The following is a 27,741-nucleotide window of genomic DNA, read 5'->3' on the forward strand; positions in this document are numbered from 1 at the left end:
TCTTTTGCGAATGTGGGATCAGTGAACATACGCCTATAGATTAAAACCAGAGGGTGTAGCTGCCCTGCTGCCAAAGCGGTAAACACAAGAGGGAATGAACTGCTAAACTATACAGATCAAAGGAGTCAGGTTTTTTTTGTGTTGAGTTCTTGGCTCCCAGCCAGGACAGCAGTTTCTCTGTTCCAACTGGCCTTGGCACTCCAGAACACGAGAGGGGGATAATCTCCAGGATTCTCAGTCCTGATCATTATCCAATGACTTCTGCTGGACAGTACATACTTGTGGATGTCAAGTGAGAACAGGCTTAACCCTCATGCTCTCCATTGTTGAACAGCGTGTCAATGAACACCCACTTGATCGGCATCCCACCCACCACTTCAAACATTCACTCCCTCCACCACTGGTGCACAGTGGCAGCAGTGTGTACCATCTACAAGATGCACTGCAGCAACTCACCCATCCTCCTTTGACAGCACCTTCCAAACCCGCGACCTCTACCGCCTCGAAGGACAAGGGGAGCAGATGCACGGGAATATCACCACCTGCAAGTTCCCCTTCAAGTCACACATCATCCTGACCTAGAACTACATCACCATTCCTTCACTGTCGCTGGGTGAAAATCCTTGAACTCCCTTCCTAACAGCACTGTGAGTGTACCTACACCACATGGACTGCAGAAGTTCAAGGTGACTCACCACCACCTTCTCTATACCCCCAAGAAGAATCAGTGCTTCCATGAGGAAAAGGGAGAACATTTGAGGGAGGAAAATCCAGAGGGTATGCAAACAGGAGTTATAATACTGACAGATGATAAGAGACCCACCAGGTAGCGCACAGGGGAGATTCCTACACCAATCTGGACTCTAATTGTTTCCAATGTGACAGAAAAAAAATTATGCTGCCATCACTTCCATGACCTAAATGCCTGAAGGGAAAAGGCTTCTGAAGCCAACAAAAACATAGAAGAGATCAAATCAAAATTTACAGATTAACACCACATTCTCACCAAATTTTCTTTCCTTGTAATAAGTGTTTCTATTTGGCCATTAAATAGCACTGGAACCCCGAAATATAAACACACAATGCTTGAAATGTACAACAGGTCAATCAGCACGTGGGAAAGACAGGTTAGCACTTTTCAAACGTGTGCATGTTATCAACTGTTTGTTGCTATGTATTTCAGGCTGTGTATTTTTATTTACTGCATGGCTCCTCAGCTGGGTTTTTGCCTCTTTGTTTAAGATGACCCATTCTTGTCAAGCTTTTGGAGTGGGTCCTCACCTATCCCTGAGGGATACATATTTGCTTTTACATTCTTTGAAACAACCTTTAAAAGGTAATATTTTGGAGGATTTTTAGTGAGGCATAGGAAGAGAAATTATGCTGATCCCACTGTTGAAATATTCTCACCAAACATATTTTTAAGTCTTCCAGCATGGCCTCCAAAGATCCCTTTAAGGGACAGTGGTCATGGCTGCTTTCCATTCAGGGGCAGTGAGCAGATCCTGTGGAGTTGGGGTTGAGTGGTCCCAAAAACTAAAATGGCACCAGAGTCCTCCCTACATTTAGGTGCCCTAACCTTCATGTCCTAATAAGACTCCCTGCAGTTCTTAGCAAAAGCACTGACCACCTATATTGAAGCCCATTTGAAAATAGCAAGTGGGAGGTCGGCAGGACGATGCCGGCAGATTATTTGCAATTATTTCGCTAGTGACCCCTTCCCGCTGGAACACTGTATTTAGGCTTGACGCAATGTTGTTCTATGCAATGCCAAGACATAGAGTCAGGTCTACAGTTCCTCATGTGGTGAGTTGTAAACTCCTGAGCTCCACCACTCTGTGATGATTTGAAAGAAGTTGCTGCTTCACCTCAATTTCACTGTCAATTCATATTGCTTTGTTTTGCAATCAGTTCTTTCCCCGCAGATGAGTTTAGTTTCATTTAGTTGGGAACCAATTCAGAAAGCAATATTTACATATACCTGAGCAGCTCAGCTGAGATTCATTGAGACTGGGCCTGCGCTCAACTTTCTAACCCTCTTTTGACTGAGGTACTTTTTAAAATCTGTAATGTAATGTCAGGGAAATAAACTGTATCTTCAACAATTGTACAACCATGGAATTTCTTTATGGCTCTGCAGGAAACTTCAAGCTTATTCCTGATGGATTCCCTTTCACGTCAGTTGAGGAAATCGTTAAATCATTAGAAACTGAAAAACAGAACTCAGAACGAATCACATTTCAGACCTTCAACGATATCATCATAAACCATGTTTTCATTGGAAAGGAAGAGCCCATAACAATCATGTCAACTGAGTTCCGTGAGGGACAGATGTTTGCAGATTGCATTGTCGATGGTGATTGTGAGCAGATCCAAGCTGCCCTTCCATTTTCGTTGAAAGGGGAGTTTTATGAATGTGACAACTACAAACTATATACAGTTAAGGACATCGTCAAGTCAAAAACTCTGACAAAAAGGAGAGTAAGACTAGCCGAAACAAGTGGCATCTGCATACCCAAGCATTTAAAGGGCGCACTCATGCTGTCACCTGTATATGAAATTCAAGCGGTTATGCACTGTAAGTGAATATTTTGGCAACATTTCTCACTTTCTGACCCAAACAGTGACAAAAACTGGATTGTGGGGACACAAGTGTAGAATTTAATTTATATCCAGAGTGTGAGAGAACCAGGGAACTTGTGCATTATGTAAGCAAGTGAGACAAAAATAGGCACAGTTTCCATTAAATACTTCTTAAAAAGTGTTTAGGAGCCATTGTGTCCAAAATACACTAGTTAGTATGGACTGATATTGTTGTTAGTGAGACAGTATTCAAGATGTTCTGATGAAAGGTCATCGATCTGAAATGTTGGCTGGAATTTTATGCCCCCCTCCTCCCCAAAGAGTGGGTTGGTGGCGGGGGTGGAGGGGGCACGTAAAACGGAGTGGGAGGTTTGGGGGTCCCTTCCCGACCCACTCCCGCCTCCGCCGCCATTTTACATGGGGCCAATTGAGGCCTTTAAGTGGCCAGTTAACGGCCACTTAAGGGCCTCCGCCCGCCACTAAGGGGATTTTACCCTTGGCCGGTCGGGCAGCCCAGGTCCGAGAAAAGCCGCCAGACAAAAGCAGAGCTGCCCCCGATGCCCCAACCACCCCCGTCCCCCCCAAACAACCCCCCTTGCCTCGCCGGGGCCCGACCAATCATCACCCCTGGCGAGGCCGCAAAAACTTATCTTTTCCTGGGCCCATTCTTCGTCTTCTTGAAGCTGGGTTACAGTCCTAGCAGTGGCTACCGCTCCCAGTGGCGCTGCTGGCACTAAGAGCTGCCGGACCACTGATTGGCCAGCAGCTCCATTTGGCGGGACTTCCTGCCTCAATGAGGTGGAAGTTCCACCTCAGACCAAGCAAGGAACTGGGGACCATAAAATGCAGCCCAGATCCCAAGGCCAGGCAGAGACTAGAACGCCACCAACTTTTCAGTTGGTGGACGGCTCCCGTCGACGAAAGTAAAATTCCGGCCGTTAACTCTGTTTCTCTCTCCATGGATACTGCCAAACCTGCTGAGTATTTCCAGCTTTTTCTGTTTTTATCTCAGAGTTCCAACATCTGCAGTATTTTGCTTTTTGTATATTTCACTAAGGCTTGTTTCATCAGTTTTTTTCAGAAGTAAAACATACAAATTATTGCTCAGGCTGCAGTTAGAATACTGGGACAATTTTGGTCTGGACAACAGTGTACAATGAATGCTATCGATTCAGCTGCCTGCTATATACCTCTCCTCCTAATTTCCATTTCCATTGACTTCAATCGAAAATTGAGAGAACTGTATAACAGGTGGTTGAATCAACATTGCCTGTTTTACCCTCTCACCCAAAGTCAAAATGAGCCCTATTGCATCCAGTTTTGGATACCTGACATTAGGATGTCATGACACTTGAGCTGATGCAGAAGAGATTCCCTCAGCTAGTACCATGAATGAGAGGATTTAGTTATGAGGAGGGAATAGAAAACGGAGACATTTTTCAGAAGTGCAGAGCCAGCTATTGAAATGTTTAAAATTATGAGAGGTTTTTAAAAAAATGTTCCTAATGTGGGTGCCACTGGCAGGGCCAGTGTTTGTTGGCCATCCCTAATTGCCCTTGACAACTGAGTGGATTTCTAGGCCATTTCACAGAGCAGTTGAGAGTTAACCTCATTGCTGTGGGTCTGGAGTCACATGTAGGCCAGACCAGGTAAGGATGGCAGATTTCATTCCCTAAAGGACATGTGACCCAGATGGCTTTTTACAACAATCGATGATCGTTTCATGGCACCATTACTGAGACTAGCTTTCAATTCCAGATTTTTGTTAGTTAATTGAATTTAAATTCCATAAGCTGCCATGATGGGATTTGATCCCATGTCCCCGGGGCATTAGCATGGACCTCTGGATTACTAGCTCAGTGTCATTACCACTACACCACCGTCTCCCTCTTTTTTGATACTGTAAATCCAGAAAAGGTGCTTATTTTGGTAACTAAAGGGCATAATTTAAGATCATCGTCACGAGGGCAAAGGGAGAGATTGTGAGAATATTGTTTACCCAGATAAAATGCCTGACCAGATACAGTGATGAAAAGTAGGCCTGGATTTTGTGGTCAGCAGTGAAGCCAGGCGCTCGCCATTGACCTCGAAGAAAACTGCCACAATGATCTTGCAATCTCTGTGGTGCGGTTTTTCCCTTTCCTGAAGGCAGTTTAAATCTGCCGCGATCAAGGAGATCTCCAGGCATCCAGCAGCAGTGATGTCAGCAAGCAGGGAAACAGCCAATCACATTGAACACAGCAAACCAGGAAGTTAAAAGCCCTGAATATCCTTCACTTTTAATTTAAATTTTCAGATAGCAAAATAAATGATTGATTAAGATAAAAGCTAAAAATAAAGCTAAACTTCTTTAAACAAGTGAAACTTGTTTGCCATCATCACCACTGCAAAATCTGAGCAAATAGCTTTAGAAAGGAATGTGGATAAGCATTTGAAAAAGAAAGATTTAAGAGTATGGGCGAAGGGCAGGGTTTCAGGACTAAATGGATAGTTGATTTTCAGCATACTAGCATAGGCCTGATGGGCTGAACAGTCACCATCTATGCAGAATAAATTCTATAATTCTATTAAGGATTTCACAGGAGTTGGAAGCGATATGCTATGTGTATGAATATATATACACAGAGCTGTGTCCACTGCCAGTCTAAGTGATGTTGAATGTCCAGTGTCGTCCATGCCTACCCATAGGGAACACACCACTACGAACACTGGTATGTGAAAATGGCATGAAGAAATGATAAGCAAGGACGTTAATCTGCAGATTTCTTCGAAAGATGGCTGGAAATCGAAAGATAAAAATTTCCAAGAATTTGACTTGTTCAGTCACCATAAACTGTAAATTCTAGAAATAATCAAAAAAGATTAAAAATCTTTAATTTGCATTCTAGTCACAAGTTGCTAAAGTTAGCTGCAGAAAATTGAGAACAGAAACTAACGTTACCTTGAGTGAAATAGTCTAAAAAGAACTTACAGGGTAATGGAGAAAAAGCTGGGGGAGGAGTTGGTGATTGGATTAAGCATGACAGCTCCTTTAAAGAGCCAGCAGGGGAACGTCAGGCCGAACGGCCTCCTTCTGTGCTGTAGGTCTCTATGGTTCCATGAACTGTGGATCATGGAACTTCTTAAATCCAGAAAGATGCTGACAGCAGACGCTGGCAGTCCAGATATCTCATCCAAGTGCCTTCTCTTCATGTGTGAATTTAGTCAATGAGCAGCAGCAGATGTTCCTACAACTGAAATAATGCTGCATTTGTATGGTGCTCCTGTCAGGCTGAATACAGTACTGGACAGCACAACATGAAGGTGTCATTAAAACCCAAGAGGCAATACAAGGGAGAGCATTGAGACTGATTCTCAATGTTAGAGGATGATCAGATAAGTTAGACTAGAAGACTAATAGGATAGAGACATCCAAGAAGATGCCTTATAAAGGTGTATAATATGGTTAACGGGACAGGGAAAGTAAACAAAACTTTTCAACCCATTAAAAGGAGCATGGCAAGTGAGCACAGTTTAGGATTATGTACGGGAAGTTTAGCAGAGATGCCAGGAGGTACTTCTGTGCTTATGGAGTGATTAACAGCTGAAGTCGGTTTCCAGGAAGAGTAGTGGACAATTTAAAGAAATAGCAAGATGCTGTATTGGGGAAGTGGTAGTATTGATATTGATAAGATCAAGTGCATCAAAGGGCCTTCTTCATCCGAACCTGCCTTGTGATAAGCATAGATGGAGAATACAAGAGAGGTATGGATAACGAAAGCCATTCGGGCAGTTTATTTGTTCAGTAAGAACCTTGTCAAATATTCTATGGAACATATTGAGCTACTGGAAATGTCATAACAAGGAGTAATAATAATATTAGATGGATACCCTGGAATCTGTTGATGAATTCATATGGGTCAAGAAAACAATTTGCAGAACATGTCCTAAAGAACTGAAATGGGTTGAGTTGAGTCAATGGTAATTGTGTGATTGTAGATGATTTGTAGAAAGAATGGATCTCTCGCTTTCTTCGCACTTTCGTATACATTTGATCATTGCAAAACTCTGGTGCAAAACCTTTTCATACAACCAGCAGTTCCTGTTATTTTAGCATTGCAGGAGTATAACTAACACATTTGAGTGCTAAAAACCACTGCTACATGGAAATGTTGATGACAAGTAACTTTCATGCTTCCTACAGTGGCATAGTTGGTTATGATACTAGACTAGTAATCAGGAAGCAGGCGTTCAAATCCTACCAGAGCAGCTGTGAAATTTAATTAAACAAAATCTAGAATAAAAAGCTCAGATCAGTAATGGTGACTGAAGCTATCGGCTTTGATCCTAAAAACCCACCTGACCCACGAATGTCCTTTAGTGTCTGCTGTCCTTGCCTGATCTGGTCTATATGTGACCCACATGTAGTTGACTCTTAACTGCCCTCTACAGTGGGCTAGCAAGCCACTTGGTTATATTCAAGAAGGCAGCTCCCCACCACCACCTTCTCAAGGGCAATAAATGCTGACCTTGCTGGTGATGTCTACATCGTGTAAATGAGTTTTAAAAAACATACTCGCTACTTACCATTAACTCTCTGAAAGAAAACGTTTTCACAAACATTCTTGAATATACAACAAGTTAATTTGTGTTTGTTACAGTAATTGTAGGGCTTTGGTCCCCTCCATTTTTCTCTCCTGCTCTCCGCTGGAGATACTGACTCATGCTAAGACTCTTTCCAGTCGGCACATTTTACAAGCACGAGGACTGGAATGGTTTAAGGACAAGGCCCATGACCAAGGCAACAAAAGATAGGCAACAAATTGATTCATTTTTAATTTGCTTTAAAGTATCAGCCTTAGTTCAATGTTTGCATTCTCACCTCCCAGTCCAAAGCTTGTGGATTCAAGCCCCAATCTAGAGTCTTCAGCAGATAATCTTGTCCAACACTTCAGTGCAGTACTGACAGAGTGCTGAACAGTTGGAGATGCCGTCTTTCAGATGCGACATTGACCCCTGGAACTATTTGTAAAGCAGGGGCGTTCTCCCAGTGTACCAATGGCTAACAGTTATCCTTCAATCAACATCACTAAAAATCAGATGAATTGGTCATTTATCTCTTGCTGTTTGTGGAACCTTGCTGTGCACAAATTGGCTGCTGTATTACCCTAGGTTAGAACAGCGGCACTGTGGCGCAGTGGTTAGCACCGCAGCCTCACAGCTCCAGCGACCCGGGTTCAATTCTGGGTACTGCCTGTGTGGAGTTTGCAAGTTCTCCCTGTGTCTGAGTGGGTTTCCTCCGGGTGCTCCGGTTTCCTCCCACATGCCAAAGACTTGCAGGTTGATAGGTTAATTGGCCATTAGCAATTTCCCTTAGTATAGGTAGGTGGTAGGGAAATATAGGGACAGGTGGGGATGTGGTAGGAATATGGAATTAGTGTAGGATTAGTAAAAATGGGTGGTTGATGGTCGGCACAGACTCGGTGGGCCGAAGGGCCTGTTTCAGTGCTGGATCTCTAAACTAAACTAAACATCAAAAGTAATTCATTGGCTGTAAAACATTCAACAGCATTACAATTGCTGAATTCCCCTGCCATCAATATCCCGGGGGTTACCATTGATGAGAAAGTTAACTGTACCAGCCATATAAATACTGTGGCTACAAGAGCAGGTCAGAGGTTGGGAATTCTGCAGTGAGTAACTCCCCTCCTGGCTCCCCAAAGCCTTTCCACCATCTACAAGGCACAAATCTAGGGTGTGTTGGAATACGCTCCACTGCCTGAATGAGTGCAGCTCCAACAACATGCAAGAAGCTCAACACCATCCAGGACAAAGTACACCACTTGATCAGCACCCAATTCATTCCCTCCACCACTGGCACACAGCGACAGCAGTGTGTACCATCAACAAAATGCACTGCAGCAACTCACCAAGGCTCCTTCGACGCACCTTCCAAACCCATGATCTCTATCACCTAAAAGGACAAGAACAGCAGATGCACAGTAACCCCACCACTTGCCTACTTCACCTTCCAGCCATACACCCTTCTGACTTGGAACTATATCGCTGTTCCTTCACTGTCACTGGGTCAAATTCCTGGAACTCCCTTCCTAACAGCACTGTGGGTGTCCCTACACCACGTGGACTGCAGCCATTCAATAAGGCGGCTCACCATCACCTTCTCAGTTAGGGATGGGCAATAAATGCTGGCCTAGCCAGTAATGCTAACATCCCATGAATGAATAAAAAAACACTTTAGGGGGTCATCCTGAGGTTGTGAAAGGTGCTATATAATTGCAAATTCCTTCCTCTATTTGGTAGATAATAAAAATGGAGAGAAGTATCCCTAATCTATATCAATACAGATGATCTAATAGTGGAACTAAATTGAGAATAGTACATTTTTACATTATTGGAGAATATATTTTCTCAATTGATTATTTTATGCTGAATTTAAGTTCATTTGTTTGCTTTCGCGTTTCAGCAGGAAAAGAGAAAAATGGGCTTGCGCATTGTTTTCCTCACTCTATATTGTTCAGGGTGTATGACGATAGCTTTTAGTTTTGTTTTGCTCTCAGATCATTCAACTTGCAGGCAGCCACTGAGTGCAATGGAAATTTCCCATCTGATTTATCCTTCACTTCAAAGTGGCACCTATCAAGTGGATTGACAGGATCTCAACGTCACTGCGTGTCCTTGCTGTTTGTTACTCTAGGGAGATAAAACATATACACAATTGCATATACCTCCCTCCACCCCAGTCAATCAGGTTCCCTTCCCACAGTGTGACAAAGGAACATAGGAACAGGAGGAGGGCATTCACCCATTCAATTAGATCATGGCTGATCTTTATCTTGACTACATCTACCCGCCTTGGTTCCATAACCTTCTGTATTGGGAACTAAAGCTGCGACACGAAGAAACATTGTTTAAGACATCGAGTTTTTCTGATCTGGAATGTGCTGCCTGAAAGGGTGATGGAAGTAGATTCAATAGTAACATTCAAAAGATAATGAACATCAAAGGCTAGGAAATCTGTGGCAAGTAACCCACCTCCTCACTCCCCAAAGCCTGTCTACCATCTACAAGGCACAAGTCAGCACTGGGATAGAATACTCTCCATTTGCCTGGATGGGTGCGGCTCCAACAACACTCAAGAAGCTCGACACCATCCAGGACAAAGCAGCCCGCTTGATCGGCACCCTATTCACCACCTTAAACATTCACTCCCTCCACCAATGACAAACAGTGGCAGCAGTGTGCACCATATACAAGATGCACTGTAGCAACTCACCAAGCCTCCTTCGACAGCACCTTCTAAACCCGTGGCCTCTACCACCTAGAAGGACAAGGACAGCAGATACATGGGAACATCACCACCTGCAAGTTCCCCTCCAAGTCACAGTTCATCCTGACTTGGAACTACGTCACCATTCCTTCATTGTCACTGGGTCAAAATCTTGGAACTCTCTACCTTACAGCACTGTGGGTGTACCCACAGCACATGGACTGCAGCAGTTCAAGATGGCAGCTCACCACCACCTTCTCAAGGAAATCTGCTGTCCTTACCTGGTCTGGCTTACATGTGACTGCAGACCCACAGCAATGTGGTTGACTCTTAACTGCCCTTTGAAATAGCCAAGCAAGCCACTCAGTTCAAAGGCAGTTAGGAATGGGCAGCAAATGCTGGCCTGCCAGCAACACCCACATCCCATGAAAGAATAAACAAAATGAAGGAAAGAAAATCTGCAGGGTTATGGTTAAGAGCAGGGAAGTGGATAGCTCTTTCAAAGAGCCAGTACAGAAATAATGAACTGAATGGCCTCCTTTTGTGCATTCTGTGATTCTATGAATCTGATACCATTGCCTAACAAAAACTTTTACATTATAACTGTACAAAGGATAGGTTTTTCAGTAATGCAAAAGCAAAATACTGCTGCTAATCTGAAATAAAAACAGAAAATGCTGGAAATATTCAGCAGGTCTGGCAGCATCTGTGGAGACTTTTACAACCAGGTGAGAAAGGTGTCTGTCTAGGGGTCCCTTTTAGCCTTCACCTGGTCTTATTGTAACTGGATTTAATTTTTAAACACACTGTGTTTTGAGCTGCTCCTTGGTGAATCCTTGTTCACCACTTTCCAATTATACGGTAAAGAAATTAGCACAAACAGGCCTTCTTAGGTTTAAAGAAGAAAAGTGAAATTCATTGAAGCTTAAACTTAAAACTCTAATTTGGTTAATGCCTACAGATACATGCCCCGCCCCACGCTAGCATGCATATGCGATACGTACATGCAAATAGAGACAGAAAAGAACAGAAGAAAAAGAGTGGAGAGGTTTGAGGCAATCTCTGAAGAGGGGTTTTTGTTACTGTGTTTCGAGCTCGCTGTAGTCCTTGCTTGTATGTAGATCTTGCTTTTCGTAGGGGCCTAGTATTTTTCTTAAACCTTGTTCACTGTAGGAGACTTTTCTCTCTTGGGGTTCATATGTCTTCAATGGTTTCCAAAGCTCGTGACAGCGAGATGAGAGCAGACAGGAGAGAGGTCTTTTCAGTCCAGGAGTAAACAGCTTTCTGTCTCAGTTCGAAACTCTGTGGCAAATTCCTGCAACAGCCAGTTAGTCATGTGATTAAACTGGTCTGACAACGTCTTCTGTGTATTGGGGAGGGACTGGTTCCTTTGTTCCAACACTGTCTGCTGGTATGCAAAAAATGTCTTTCCGGCGATGGGCCTGGCAATTCCTTGTGATAGGCCATCTTTTCTTCCCGGCAACAATTTTTAGTTTAATGAATTTGTGGCAAAATCACCGTGCCTCATTCTTGGCAGGTGGGGGCCTGCATGACAAGACAGAAACAGCGTTAACATGTCAGGTCAATGATGCTTCATCAGAACTGGAAAATGTTAGAGATGTAACAGGTTTTAAGCAAGTACAGTGGCAGGCAAAGGAGCAGTGGGGGTGGGGGTGGGGGCGGGTAAGAACAAAAGGGAAGATCTGTGATAGGATGGAAGGCAGGAGAGATTAAATGACAAAAGGGATGATGGTGCAAGGCAAAAGGTGATAGTATCAAAACATTTTTGCTGTGGTTATTTGTTAGAAAACGTTTCATGTTGTGAGTAATGCGAAAGACATTTGAGGTTTTATGCATAACATTCGAAAGCATGCTCATTACAATAGATATCAAATCTTCCTACAGATAGAAAAGAGGTTGTGAAAATACCCTCAACTCTGGAGGTCGATGTGAGGGACATAACGGAGGAACAGAAAGATATTACGTTCATCACACCATTGTCACTGACTGATATTTTAAACCAACCACATGAGAAATTTCCAATGTTGGTCAAAATCCTGGATGCCCCGGAGCAGCAACCCCCTTTTAAAGGTGAATGCTTTCACTCACTGAGGAAGGGGAGAGTTCTAAAAATTTACAAGAAGCAGTTATTGAAGAAAGTCATCGCGACCTCCATGCATAACAAGGTCAGTCAACATTTCTTAATTTCCATAAACTACAAGGGAACTTTCAGAAGACGACCAAGGGAGTTCGCGACCGTGTTTGATCTCTGCAATGCCTTCAGCCAAGACGACCCTTTGAATGTTGTGGTTACAAAAGACTGCACGTGGAATGAAGGTGGGTTGTCTTCTCTTTATGTAGGGGACCGCTTGACTGTCATGTTTAGGACTACTATGCAAGTGGACTTTGATGGTGTACTTCAAAATATTGATGTGCTCACGTGCAGCAAGATGTCAGAAGATGAAGATGACGATGAGGATGAGCCTGTGATGCTTCCTTTATATGTGGAGGGCCGATTTGTAGAAGATGTCCATGACACCAAGAGATACAAAATCTTAGAAATATGTGACAAATTCAAACTCCCTTTTCAAGTTAAAGCCACATCAAAAGATCCTTCTTTACCGACCGATTTCTTAACGACCTTCCCAGCAATCAAACTAGAGGAGATAATCGAGTTGCCTCATTTGGTTTTCAGTTTTTTAGAGGGCCCTTCTGAGTGCTTCTCAATCCCAGTAGAGTGGATGACCATGACTGTCTGCTTCTTGGAGGACTGTCCTGAGGAGGACTGTAGCCTTAAAAATGCAGCCTCAGTGGAAGAGTTGATGGATTTCGCGTACTATAATGTGCGGAAATGTTCTACTCCATCTATGAATGCTCCACCTCGACCACCCAAAAGATCAACCATAAGTAGGCTTTCACCAGACCCCGCCCCAATTCGACCCACTTGTCGCTCTCCTATTCCAGATTATAAGCAGCACCAACCACCGTTACCCGCTAAGGTAAGAATTATCTGATACCTTGAGAAGTACAGCATTCAGCTCTGGGCACCACAACTCAGGAAGGATATATTGGCCTTTGAAGTGGGTGCAGTGCAGATTCACCAGATTGATACCAGAACTCAAAGGATTAAATTATGAGGAGTGGTTGCTCAGTCTAGGCTTCCATTCCCTTGTGTACAGAAGATTAAGGGGTGATCTAATTGAGGTGTTTAAGACTATTAAAGGAGTTGATATGGTAGAGGTAGATGCAGAAAAACCCTTTCGTCTGGTGGTGGGAGTCCATAACAAGGGGGCGTAATCTTAAAATTAGAGCTAAGCTGTTCATAGGTGATGCTAGGAAGCACACAAAGGGTAATGGAAATCTAGAACTCTCTCCCCCAGAAAGCTGTTGAGGCTGCGGTGTCAGTTGATCAAGACTGAGATTGATAGATTTATCAAGGAATATAGAACCAAAGTGGGTAAATGGAGTTGAGGTGTAGGTCATCCATAATCTAATTGAATGGCGGAACAGGCTCAAGAAGCTGAATGGCCTCCTTTTCCAACGTAGCTGGTTGGCATCCTTCCATCTATGAAAGATGATGGACACACAGCAAACAATCCATTTAGGTGGGGTGTCTTCCCTTGGTGCATCATTGTTGATGGCTGTGAAGGCCTATCTTTGAAAGGCAGGTTCTGCCACAAGTGCTGCTGTGAGTTGTTGTTTTTGATGTTGGTGCCTGTTGCCAAGCTGCTGTAGCAACTGGTTGGCACGGTAGTGCACATCAGTCCGCAGGATGTATTGCTATTTCTCTCTTTCGTCAGCTTGTGACTCCCAGGTGCAATAGTCGACATGTAGGGCCTTCATGTCACACTTGCAAGCATCCTTGAAGCAGAGCTTGCGACACTTCACTGGTCATCTGGCCCCGGCTACCTCATCAGACAGAAAGTTCTTGGGTATGTGACCATCTTCCATTCTGTGGACGTGTCCAATCCACCGAAGCTGCCTCTGTTTGATTAGTGCCAACACATTTGGGAGCTCTGCCTTTGAGAGGACTGCCGCATTTGTGATTTTGTCCTGCCAGGGTATACCCATAATGCACTGCAGACAGCGAAAATGGAAATTATTGAGCTTCTTTTCCCGATAGCTGTAAGTCACCCATGTTTCACAGTCATACAGCAAGGTGCTGAGAACACAGGCCTTATAAACCACCAGCTTGGTCCTAAGGGTCAGCTTAGTTTTGTCTCATGCGCGTTTTGAGTCGGCCAAAGGTGGTAACTGCTTTCCCTATGTGTGTATCGAGCTCAGCATCAAGGGACAGATTGTCTATTACTGTGGACCCAAGGTAGCAGAATTTGCTAACCACTTCCAGTAGGGTGTTATTTAGTGTGATCGGGGTGGAGATGCAACACCTTGTCCCATGACCACAGTCTTCTTGATGCTTATAGTCAAGGAGAACAAGTTACAGGCACAGGAGAGACAGTCCATGTGTCTTTGTAGGTCTGTTCCACAGGAGATGCATGACGACAAAATCATCTATACAAAAACAAAGTCGTCAGGAGATTACAACAACAAATACAGGGGCATCTCACTCCTTAGCATCATGGGGAAGGCCTTTGCTAGGGTCATACTTAAAACACTCTATGTACCTAGAAGTAGTAAATTGTATCTGTGTGTTCCAGTTGTTATTGGTTAGTCCCATTTAAGGTGAATCAGATAAATCCAAAGGAGTTGTTTTCATCTGACTTGCCATAAAATCAATATCTCAACATGTGCTGATGTCTTGCAGTCATTCCTTGTTTCCATGTTTTGTGCTTTCAAATTGCTGTTCAAAGTAGAGGCCTGCTACCCGACCCGAACCCGACGGGACCCAATAACATGTGTCGCGTTTGGGTCAGGTCAGGCCCATCTTCAGGCTCTGGCTTTCGGGCTCGGGTTGGGTCGGGCCGAGTGCAAGGCAAGTCGGGTCGGGTTGGGTTGGACACACACGGTAAGTGCTCTGCTGGTAAGTATTAAAAATAAAAAAGCTTAACTGAGCTGGGAGTCCGGGACGAAACTGAGTCTGTGCAGTGAGCGAGTGACGTCACTAGACGTCATCACGCATGCACTGCAGCTTCCTGCAGGTTCCGAGTCGGGATGGCTGGGTCGGGCTCGGGTCGGGTCGAGTCGGGGCGGGCTCGGGCTTGGAGCAAAAGCGGAGGTACTCGGGCCGGGTCGGGCTTGGGTCCACAGTGGTTCGGTCGGGTTCGTTTTCCCGACCTAAAGTAGGCCTCTCGTTCAAAGACCATTTGAGAACAAGGCTTTTATGGGAATGTTTGTGCTGATCAAGATGTGAGATGTTGGTGCTGGGGTATGAAATTGTCTCTCATTTCTGTGGCCTGTGTCAGCATTAACCACTCTCATGCCAAATGCAGCATGAATTAGATCAGTGACTATCCAGGCCGCACCATCACAAACTTATTGGACCAGTTCTCAACAAAAATTCTCATAACCTCTCATTGCTGCACTCACTATTGATATTGGGAATGGTTGCAGAATGGTGCCGCGCCTAAATTGCCATAATTCTCAATTTCTTCCTTCTTATTCTCTTTCTGTTCCTTCATTTCTGTTTCTCTGTCTCTTTCATCTCTCTCCCCACGTTTTCTTTCTTGAACACTTCCGTACACTCTTTTCTCATCCTCCCTTTCGCAGTCTTCCATTTCTAGCTCTCTTCCATTTGTCTCTGCAACGTTTTTTACCCTATCTCCTGCAACATATGCACTGCCACATGGGAATATTGCAGAGATAGGGAAAGAGACAGCCGAGGGGCGTGGGAGCAAGCTGCTGGACAAGGGGCATAGATATATAACCAACAACGCTTTGAAATGTAGAAATTGGTGCTGAAGACTTAAAACAATTGATGGGGGTGCGGAGGGGAGTGCTTGTGTTACAACCTGAGAAGATGGATTTGGTATGAGGGATAGGGATCCCTGCGAATTACGTGGCTCCTTTCATATAAATTGAGTGCCTGGTATTCCTAGTTCTCGCTTTTAGTATATGGCCACCCATTTGAATCTCAGTAAGATTCAGATTAAAGTTTCCCCAACTCAACCCTGCCAGTGTGCCTTATTCTCATTCTCAGAAAAGCTTGCTTACTGCACCTTTCTGAAATGTCATTTTTCTCCATACCTCTCATGGCCAGTCAGCATGCAATTGCTAGTTTAATTTAACTCGGGCAAATACTTGGACACATCCTTGTTTTCAAGTCTCTCCCTGGCCTTGTCCCTCCCTATCTCTTTGATCTCCTCCAATCCCACAACCCTCCAAGATATTTGCGATCTTCCAATTCTGACCTGTTCAGAATTCCTGAATTTTAATTTCTCCACTGTGCCTTCAGCTGCCAAGGCCCTAAGCTCTGGAATTCCCTCCCTAAGCCTCTCCACCTCTCTTTCTTCATTTAAGATGCTCCTTAAAACCTACCTCTTTGACCAAGCTTTTGGCCATCTGCCAAAATATCTCTTTAAGTGGCTCGTTGTCTTATTTTGCTTTATAACACTCCCAAGAAGCACATTGGGATGTTTTATTGCGTTAGAGGCTATAGAAATATATGTCATCAGTTGCTCATTCTGTGGAGCATAGGTTAATTTCAACAGCACTTCAACATAACAGAAGTTACAAAGGAAAAAATATTGATACTGAAAAATGATTAGAAATTCTGCAGACACTTCATGACAGCTATCAACTTCCGATCATTTCCTCTCTCAGCTGTTTTAACTGAGGCACCAATGTCTTTTTTTATGTAGATTAGCATCTATATTAAAATAGTCCCAAATGGATTGAATGTATTTGGGGATAAAGTTTCAGTTTCACTGCCTGGATGGTAATCTGGTAAAGCAGCTATTAGTGTGCCTGACCAATTCACATACTCTACTCACACACTCCACTCACATTTGACTCACACACACGATTCACACGACGATTTGCCTGCCATTGAGGTCAATGGAGTGAAAATCAGGTGCGTTCTATAAAGAACGAGCGATCAGCTCCACACGATCATGACCCTGGAGCAATGGCAACAATTTTCCCCATAATGCCTTGAAATGCTGCTGTGGTAATATGATGCGATAATATTGTGTAGTGCTGATTTTCGGGTTATGTTGCGTGACCAAAGCGTTCTGTTACTGAAGCGATTTGATCAGGCATTTTATTTAGGTATCCCGCAGTCAGTCTCAGGGGCTGTCACTATAGTCCCACAGCCTGGGATAGCAGGATGGATCCCTCACCACAATATGGCAGTGATCCAGCCTTCTTGCAGGCGAAAGCTGCAGGATCTGACTAACGTTGATCAAGTTAGCCAAAAAGCATGTGGCTGGTTAATCTTTGAACCTGATGGGGCTGCCTCATTACTGTTAAATATTACTTTTAGAACATTAGTTGTGGATGATGCGAACACAGGGCTTGTAGGTTCAATAACAGTAATAGGATTCATCAGCATTAACCATTTTCTCCATCTATTTTTGATTACCACAAATGCTGTGTTCATTATGTTGGAGAGGTTTTAATTAGAACATTATTATTTTAATGGGGAACAACTTTGCTTCAATCACATATTAAGGCTGAGGCTCCTTGTTAAGATAAAAGCAAAATACTGCGGATGCTGGAAATCTGAAACAAAAACAAGAAATGCTGGAATCACTCAGCAGGTCTGGCAGCATCTGTGGAAAGAGAAGCAGAGTTAACGTTTCGGGTCAGTGACCCTTCTTCGGAACTCCGGAACTTCTTCGGAGTTCCGAAGAAGGGTCACTGACCCGAAACGTTAACTCTGCTTCTCTTTCCACAGATGCTGCCAGACCTGCTGAGTGATTCCAGCACTTCTCCTTGTTAAGATTCCTGACATGTACAGAGCTGCCAGACTGGTCAGCTCAGCAGTGAATCTTAATAAAATCTAAAGTCGTGAGGAATACTTTAACAAACAAAAATCACCCTAGGGCAGTAGGCTGTTTTCTTACACAGTTGCAGCAGAGTAGTTACAACTTTCCTCTAGAGCCAGCCAGGAGCGCAACCCATTTTGAGAACCCAGTGTTGGTATCAGGTGCTCCCAGGGCAGAGCTGTCATGGTGGTTGGAAGCAGAGTAGCGCTCCCTTGACACTAGATGCCTGAAATACATTCCATTCTCCAGCTCCAACCACCTTTAACTTGAGGAGTTTATCATTTACACTTCAAAAAATCTCCCAGAGAGAGAAGAAATCTAAAGTTGCCCAAGCTTCAGATGGCAGCTCAATGAACATCCGAGGCTGAACCAACCATCACAGAATCTGTAAATATTTCATCTGAAAATTTGTATCCTAATTTACCTATAGCCTAAATTTTTTGGTCGCTGGATTTACCATCAATATCTTCTCATTACTGTTTACTGTAGGCTTTGGCTGTCAAACTGGAAACCTGGAGCCCTAGGGAATTTACAAGGTGACCCTGAATTCATCCATTAGTCATTAGATTTCTGTATTTGTTGATTTAAAAAAGACCACCGGACGTCCCAAAGTGCTTTACAACAAATGAAGTTCTTTTGAAATGTAGCCACTTTGTAATGAAGGAAACGCAGCAGCCATTTTGAGCACAGCAAGCTCCCACCAACAGCAATGTGATAATGATCAGATAATCTGTTTTTCTGATATTGATTGAGAGATAAATATTGGCCAGGACACTAGGGATAACTCCCCTGCTCTTTTTCAAGATAGTGCCATGGGATTTTAAATGGCCACTTGGGAGGGCAGACAGAGGCCTCAGTTTAACATTGCATCTGAAAGGCAGCACCTCCAACAGTGCAGCACTCCCTCAGTACTGCACTGGCGTGTCAGCCTCGATTCTTTTGTGCTTAGGTCCTGCAGTCGGGCCACTGAGCCACAAGTAACACTCATTATTTGTTATTTCAGTGAAGCTTGCACTGTTTTCCTTTGGGTAGCTGATATTGTCTTTTGGAATTTAGGGTGGGGTTGGCGGATCCCCAGGTGTGTGTTAGTACTTACAGAAGACTCCCCACGCGAACAAACACACATCATTTGGGTGTCTCAGGCCTGCAAAACCTGTTGGTAATGTTGCTATAGACAGTTGATTTTAAAGCTCAAGAGCTCCCCCAACATTTATGTGTTAGAACTGCAGCTGTGTTCAACTCAGAAACAGTCCATTCGGCTCAACTGGCCCATGCTGGTGTTTATACTCCACACGTGCCTCCTACCACCTTATCATCTCACTCTATGAGCATAGCCTTCTATTCCTTTCTCCCTCATGCACCTAGCTAGCTTCCCTTTAATGGCATCTGTGCTACTTGCCTCAACTACTCCATGTGGTAGTAAGTTCCACATTCTCACCATTCTCTGGGTAAAGAGGTTTCTCTTGAATGCTTTACTGGAATTGTTAGTGAGATATTTATAATTTACAAAATGGGTTAAGAAATTTATTGGGGTTTTAGCTCCTGGACATGAACTGCCTTGTGAGTTTAACTAACATATAGCTGCTGTCCCCCACCCAGCTGTTGATGGAACATTCTTATTTGTGGCCGGGATACAGCTCGGCTGTGATATCTCCACAGTTCAACAGCTCAATGATTCTCACTGTCTAGTCCTATACATGAAAAATAGGTAATTAGACAATTTGGCAGATGGCCATAGGTGCAACCATGTATAACAAATTCAACGGACGGCACCAGGAATAATTCCGGCATTTAAAGATGGACATGTAGCTCATGCCGAACAGATTGGGTGGTGGGGAGGAGGCGGGGGTGGAATAACATGTCTCCTTAGCCCTCCCAGTTCATTGGCTCATATGCCTGGTCAATATTTATCCTTCAACCAACATCACTAAGGCTGGTTGCCTGGTCATTGTCACCTTGATGGTGATAGGAACTGGTTGTGTGCAAAATGGCTGCCGTGTTCTCTATGTTATAACAGTGGCTACACTTCAAAAAGTACTTCATTAACTGTAAGGTGCTTTGGGACATCCTGAAGTTCTGAAAGTTGCTATATAAATTCAAGGTTTCTTTTTTTACATGGAGAGGGCAGGTGGAGAAAGTGGTTAAAAAGGCATATTGGATCCTGGGCTTTTTAAATTCAGGCTTGGAGTACAAAAGCAAGGAAGTTATGATGAACCTTTACAAAACACTGGTTCAGGCTCAACTGGAGTATTGTGTCCAAGTCTGGAGACCACACTTTAGGAAGGATGTGAAGACTTTAGAGAGGGTGAAGAAAAAATTTACAAGAATCGTTTGAGGAATGAGGGACTTCAGCTATGTACATAGATTGGAGAAGCTGGGGTTGTTCTCCTTTGAGAAGAGAAAAATGAGAGGAGATTTGCTAGAGGTGTTCAAAATCAAGAGGGGTCTAGACAGAGTAGAAATTGTTCCCATTGGTGGAAGGGGCAAAAGCAAAAGGACACCGATTTAAGGTGAATGGCAAAAGAGCCAAAAGCGACATGAGGAAAGCCTTTTTTTATGCAGCGAGTGTTTAGGATCTGGAATGCATGGTCCGAGCATGCGGTGGAGGCAGATTCAATTGTGGGTTTTAAAAGGGAATTGGATCAGCACCTGAAGGGAATAAGATTTGCAGGGTTACAGGGAAAGGGCTGGAAAGTGGGACCAGCTAAATTGCTCTTGCAGAGAGCTGGCATAGACACGATGGACCGAATGGCCTCCTTCTGATCTGTAACGTTTCTATGAACTATATTCTAGCATGAATTAGCACCTTCTGGGGAAGAGGGTGAAAATAGAACTTTAAGAAGTTACATAATGTGTAATTTGACACACAATTTTTTTTTACAAATTTGTTTAGTTTTCATATTTTGCCTACCTGGAGCACAATCTAAGTTCCACAGTATTACACGGCAAATCTAAGCAATTTTTTTGAAAGAACATCCTTTGAATCTGGTTATTTCAAGGGACTTTCATTTCGGCGAAACCCTGTCAGTGTACACATGAGTCAGTAATTTCCACGGTAATATAGTTGACGGTCAGGTTCTCCTGTGTGTCACTGTTTCAAGGATTTCTGACTCATGAGATACAACGTGGGACTTCTAAGAACAAGGATCACTGGGAAATTAAATGAGAAATATATCCCGTTGAGAACATTTCGTACGTTAGTATGGACTCATTGGACCGAATGGCCTCGTTCTGATCTGTAACCTGAATTCCACCATCCCTGTAGATATCCTCAAAATCCCTTCCTGTTTTCTTGCTTGTTGTCTACTTTTTTTTTTACCTGTTAGAACGTAAGAACATAAGAAATAGGAACAGGAGTAAGTCATACAGCCCCTAGAGCCTGCCCCATAACTTAATAAGGTCATGGCTAATCCTTGACCTCAACTCCACTTTCTCCCCCTGTCTCCATATCCCTTGGTTCCCCTAGAATCCAAATCTATTCATCTCAGCCTTGAATATACTCAACAACTGAGCATCCATATTGCTTTAGGGAAGAGAATTCCGAATATTCACAACCCTCTGAGTTAAGGAATTTTTCCTTATCTCAGTCCTAAATTGCCAACTGCTTATCCTGAGACTATGCCCCCTAGTTCTAGACTCTCCAGCCAGGGCAACAGCCTCTCAACATCTACCTTGTCATGCCCTCTCAGAATCTTATATGTTTCAATAAGATCACCTCTCATTCTTCTAAACTTCAGAGAGTCTAGATACATTCTACTCAATCTCTCCTCATAGGACAACCCTCCCATCCCAAGGATCAATCTAGTGAATCTTGGTTGCACTCCCTCTAAGGCAAGTATATCCTTCCTTAGGTATGGAGACCAAAACTGTACAGTATGTCGGGTATGGTCTCACCGAGGCCCTGCACAATTGTAGCAAGATTTCCCTACTCTTGTACTCCAACCCCCTTGCAATAAAGGCCAACATACCATTTATCTTCATAACTGCTTGCTGTTCCTGCATGTTATCTCTCTGTGTATCTTGTACAAGGAGATTTTTAATAGTTAAACATTTAGTAGTTTCTTACCATTTAAAGATATTCAGTTTTTCTATTCCTCCTACCAAGTGAATAACCTCACATTTCCCCACATTATACTCCATCTGCCACCTTCTTGCCCACTCACTTAACCTATCTGTATCCCTTTGCAGACTCCCTGTGTCTTCCTCGCAGCTTACTTTCCCACCTTGCTTTGCATTGTTAGCAAACTTCATCTAAGTTATTCATGTAGATTGTAAATAGCTGGGGCCTAAGCACTGATCCCACAGCTTGCCAACCTGACAATGGCCCGTTTATTCCTACTCTCTGTTTTCTGTCCTTTAACTAATCCTCTATCCATGCTAATATATCCCCAACCACATGAGCCCTTATTTTGTGCAAAAACCTTTCGTGCAGCCTTTTAAAAATCCAAATATACTGTAACCACTGGTAATGAGACCTCTTCTTTTTGTGTGATGAGCATAATGCAAATATAACATTTAACCAATTGTTCAGAACTAAAATGTTTCAATATGTTATGTAGTGTATAATGTAAACGTTAAATTAGAACTGGATTCACTCAGCAGGTCTGGCAGCATCTGTGGAAAGAGAAGCAGAGTTAACGTTTCGGGTCAGTGACCCTTCATCGGAACTCGGAACTTCCGAAGAAGGGTCACTGACCCGAAACGTTAACTCTGCTTCTCTTTCCACAGATGCTGCCAGACCTGCTGAGTGAATCCAGCATTTCTTGTTTTTGTTTCAGATTTCCAGCATCCGCAGTATTTTGCTTTTATATTAAATTAGAACTGATTGTGGCTGGCAATCCTGATCACCTTTGCACCAGTTGCTATATATTTTTTGAAGTCAGCAATTTTCTCCCCTCTTGACCTTTGAACTCATGTTACATTCTGAAGGTCCTCCCACTCATACCCCAACCGAATGGCTATTCCTCTCATTTGAGCCTAATCAACCATGGTTTTTTTTATTGAGTCACAGGATGTGGGCACCTCCGACAGTGCCAGCATTTATTGCCCATCCAACAAGGTGGTGGTGAGCTTGAATACAACTTTGTGGCTTGTTAGGCTATTTCCGAGGGCAGTTAAGAGTCAATCACATTGCTGTGGGTGTGGAGTCACATATAGGCCAGACCGGGTAAGGACAGCAGTTTTCCTTCCCTAAAGGACATTAGTGAACCAGATGGATTTTTATGACAATCCAGTAATTTCATGGATGTCATTACTGGTACCAACTTTTTATTCCAGATTTATTTAATTAATTGAATTTAAATTCCAAAGCTGCCATAATAGGGTTAAAACTCATGTCCCTAGATCATTAATCCAGACCTCTGGATTACTAGTCCAGTAACATGACTGCTATGTTACCATACCCCTCACAGGTAAGGGGCATCACAGCCAATGCTAATCCTACCCTGGCTACATGTTTACATAAATGTACCTCACAGCAGAGTGGGGGTTGGGGGGGGGGGGGTGGTGGTGTCACTGGATAGCAATCAGGGATGATATATTTTTAAACAAGATACAACCATATAGCATTTGCAAAGTCAATCCTCATGTTACACTAGAAGACACTTTTATTTGTATTTCTTTGCCTAATGCATGTCAGAGAGGCAATGACAGGGAATACACCTGTGCGACAGAGCAGTGTTTGAGATAGCAGCACACATTCCACAAGTCTTTCAATTTCCAGTTAAATCTGTATTATTATTGCGAGGGATAAAATGTCTAAAGAACTCCTAACCCTTGTGTGGGAGGAACTATGAGCAAAGGTTGCCATAGTAACTGTTTCTGAATAGAAAAGCATGACAAAATCAAAGTCATAAATTATCACATAATTCAAATCCTTTGCCACTTATTAACCTCGTACTTTAAAAAAATCACAAGCTTATCACATTCATGATATTTACAAGGCCTCATTATCTCCTCAATGTGTGATCTATCTCAAAGCTCTTGTAGACTGCATTCGCCAAATGTCACAGTCTAATCGTCAGGGCCAGAGGTCAGATCATTTACTAATGCTTTCAACTAACCCCACTAAAATGTTGACAGCAGGGAAATATCACTTGAGTTTACAAGCTGACAAGTTCCATCAATCTAGCCTACAGCAGGTTTGGTAGTGTTCGTGACAGTCATTTAGCTTTATTGGTCTAAGTATTTAATTCTTCCATATGCCTGGCCTGCTCTGAACTTGCTAATGTCATCCAATTAGTGTCAGAAAATTGGCAGAGCATCTAAAAGAAGTCAGCACAGGTGGACATTTTAGATAAGAACCAAGGCCCTAGAATTGTGTCCTCTGGTCTCTCATTTCCAAGGGGGTTTTGCCAGTCTCCCGCTGGGGTTGTGTTGGGAGACTGGAAGAACCTGAATGGAATATCAGGGTGAGATGTTTCAGCAATATCCCTCAGCTGCATGTTCCTCCCAGCACCATCCAATCCTCTGACGTTGGATTACTCCTCATTTTCTACTCCCTCCAATTCACCATCAGTCGCCATTCCTTCTGTCACTTCACACCAGCTCTCTGGAACTCCCTCATTAAGTCCCTTTGTGTTGCCACCATCCTCCCTCTCTTCAAAAAGGTCCTGCTGTTTTAACCTTGCTTCCTGTTTGATTTGATAGTATTATTCAGATAAGGACAGGTCCAATGACAGAAGCAGCCTCTTAAAGAAGACATTTAGAGTTGGAAAATCTCAAAGAAGCTAAGAAGTGGTCTGAAAGTCTCAAAGTATCTGAGACAGTTTGAGATGAAATAGCAAGTTGATATTCCTGGTGGAAGAGTGAAATGCTGTGTGTCTTTAAATTAATAAAAGATTAGACCAGTTCTTAAATTTGCAATCTTTTCATTATTTCATCTATTAGATAAAATACTGTAAATACATAACTTCACTGTTAGATGATTCATACATCATTATTTATTAATAATAATTGAAGCAGGAGGCCCAAAGTAGAGAACACACCAGGTAATATGAAGGAAGTGAGGCCTGGCAGTGTTGTGCTTGAAGCTGGTGGGAATGATATCAAGGCCGGCGGGCAGGAGTGGGAACTGAAGCGGGAGCCGGCCATCGCCGAAGACCTGAGGGAATGGACCTCGACATAAAGTAAATGCTCTAGTTTGAGGCGGGGAGGGGGGTGTATGATCTCCAGACAGATGTCAGTGTAGGGGAAAGAGAGGGAAAGCCAGGGCGAGACAAGCCCGAGGATTTCTTCCTGCTCCTCCTGAATTCTGACTGAAAAATAAAAACTATTACTTGAATTGATCTCTTCTCCATCGCGTCTGGTTTCCTTGGCAGCAGTGACACTGGGCAGGTTTGACACTGCGTGGGCCTCCCTCTGAGGGATCATAAAAATAACATTGTGACACCAATAACGTCATCAGACTGCAGCTTTTAAATTTAAATGAGGCTCCTCGTTCTCCCACAGCAGGAACCTCAGCTGACTTGAAAGTTAGTGAAAAGGAGCTCTTGCACTATATTGAATCTGACAGCACAGAAACAGGCCAATGGTATCTGCTGATGTTTATGATCCACATGAGCCTCCTCCCACCTTACTTCATCCCACCCTACCAACATATCCTTCTAATTTCCTTTTTCCTCTTGTACTTACCTAACTTCCCCTTTAATGTATCAATGCTATTCACCTCAACCACTCCACATCATAGGGAGTTCAAGGTTGTCACCATTCCCTGAGTAAAGAAGTTTCTCCTAAATTCCTTATTGGATTTATTAGTGACTATCTTATATTTATGGCCCCTACTTTTGGATTACCCCCTTCCCAATCCCCCACCCAACAAGTGAAAACCTCTTGTCTACCCTACCAAACACCTTCATAATTTTACAGACCTCTATCAGGTCACCTCAGAGTCTTTTTTCTAGAGAAAAGAGCCCCAGCTCGTTCACTCTTTCCTGATAGTTGTACCCTCACAGTTCTGGTATCATCTTTGTAAATCTTATATTCTGTGATGAAAACACTTCATGTAATATATAAGCTGCAGCAGATTCCTATTTTATAAGCTCATAAGCTTATTCGAATTCTTCTTTCCCTCTGGTTTCTATTTAATTATGTTTAGTGCATTCAAAGAAAGTCACAGAAGTATGACACCCACACTGAGCTGCAGAGACAAATTATCTGCACAAACACAACAGACACTAAATGTAGCAAACACAGTTACCAGGTGGGATTGATATGGCCTCAGGCCAGTAAGTGGACATGGCCTGATCTTAACCCATTCCCTTGCACCATTCTCGCTGGGTGAGAGGGGGTTAAAATCAACCCTATGTCAGTGTTTAACAATAGGTTAGATAGGTAGTTGAAAGAGAGGTGGAGGAAAGGGAAAATGGGAAGAGGGCGGCACAGTGGCGCAGTGGTTAGCACCGCAGCCTCACAGCTCCAGGGACCCGGGTTCGATTCCGGGTACTGCCTGTGTGAAGTTTGCAAGTTCTCCCTGTGTCTGCGTGGGTTTTCTCCGGGTGCTCCGGTTTCCTCCCACAAGCCAAAAGACTTGCAGGTTGATAGGTAAATTGGCCATTATAAATTGTCACTAGTATAGGCAGGTGGTAGGGAAATATAGGGACAGGTGGGGATGTTTGGTAGGAATATGGGATTAGTGTAGGATTAGTATAAATGGGTGGTTGATGTTCGGCACAGACTCGGTGGGCCGAAGGGCCTGTTTCAGTGCTGTATCTCTAATCTAATCTCTAATCTAATCTAATCAGGATGGGCACATGGGATTCGCACTATTGCTGACATGAAGGATAAAAACTAGCATGGACTGACTGGACCGAACGGCCCGTTTTCATCAGTCATTTCTATGTCATTGGAGAGTCTCATCATAGCTTCTGGAAAAGGGGGATGTGTCGAACCATGCAGGTGAATGTTATAGGGTAACTACTAGGTTGATGGATGAACATATACCTGTATGACATTGAATACTTGGACTATCAAAAAGCATTTGACAAGGTACCTCGTAATAGGATACCTTATAAGGTAGAATCGTGCAGGAATGGCAGGCAGACGTTGGTTAAGGAATTGGTTGCATTGTCATAGGTAGAGGTTGTTATTAATGATAGTGATTCTGCCAGGAGACAGCTTACTGAGACCCGCAGGACTGTTGCTTCTCACTGTCTTTATTAATGATCTGGATGGATGAAGGTGTTCTGAAAACTCTTTGCAAGTGACACAAAGATTTGTGTAAGTGTTAGGACGTTAAGTAGGAAAAAATGACTACAATCAGATCTTGAAGCTCTGCGAGACTGAGTTTGCATCTGGTTGATGTCATTTAATACAGATGTGTTATGCAAATGGCAGGGCTAACACTGAGCATGTGCAAGGTTCCAAACTAAAGACTGTTACGTGGGGTGGAAGACCCAGGTCCTGAAAGACATGAATTTCTAAAGGTTTACGATCAATGCTGTGAGGCTGTGGCAAAAGCAAATTGAGTTTTAGAATGTACTGTTAGGATGATTCAATATGAAACGAAAAATATTATGCTATTCTTGAATATCGTGTCCAGTTTTGGTTCTGTCTCTTTGCTAATGATATATAGGCTGTGGAAAAGCTTCAGAGGAGGGTCACTAGATTGATACAAGCTTAAAGGACCTCAGGTACCATGATAGGCTTAGAATATTGGTACCCTTTGGACTCTAGAAAAGTGCATCTTGAGGGAGATTTGAGTGAGGCCTTTAAAATAATGAAGGAACTAGATTGTGTCCCTACGAACATACATACGAATTAGGAGGAGGAGAAGGCCACTTGGCCCCTCGAGCCTGCTCCACCATTCAATAAGTTAATGGCAGCACTGATTTCTCGACATTTTCACCTACCCCTGATAACCTTTCACCCCCTTGCTTATCAAGAATCTATCTACCTCTGCCTTAAAAATATTCAAAGACTCTGCTTCCACCACCTTTTGAGGAAGAGAGTTCCAAAGACTCACGACCCTCTGAGAGAAAAAATTTCTTGTCATCTCTGTCTTAAATG

At 43.3% G+C, this 27,741-nt stretch overlaps 1 protein-coding gene across 2 annotated transcripts in view; it reads left to right on the top strand.

The window, feature by feature from the left end:
* themis2 (thymocyte selection associated family member 2) overlaps window positions 1-27,741 on the top strand; it is a 92,408-nt gene that overhangs the window by 23,941 nt on the left and 40,726 nt on the right. For both annotated transcript variants that reach the window (XR_010968916.1, XM_068011605.1), the window contains exons 3-4: window positions 2,141-2,578; window positions 11,756-12,849. Coding sequence is in view for 1 of the 2 variants with exons in the window: in XM_068011605.1 (XP_067867706.1) it covers window positions 2,141-2,578; window positions 11,756-12,849 (1,532 nt within the window). In the remaining variant the exon portion in view is untranslated. The remainder of the gene's footprint in view (window positions 1-2,140; window positions 2,579-11,755; window positions 12,850-27,741) is intronic.

The sequence above is a fragment of the Heterodontus francisci genome, chromosome 31, assembly GCF_036365525.1.
Source record: "Heterodontus francisci isolate sHetFra1 chromosome 31, sHetFra1.hap1, whole genome shotgun sequence".
Taxonomy (NCBI): Eukaryota; Metazoa; Chordata; class Chondrichthyes; order Heterodontiformes; family Heterodontidae; genus Heterodontus; species Heterodontus francisci.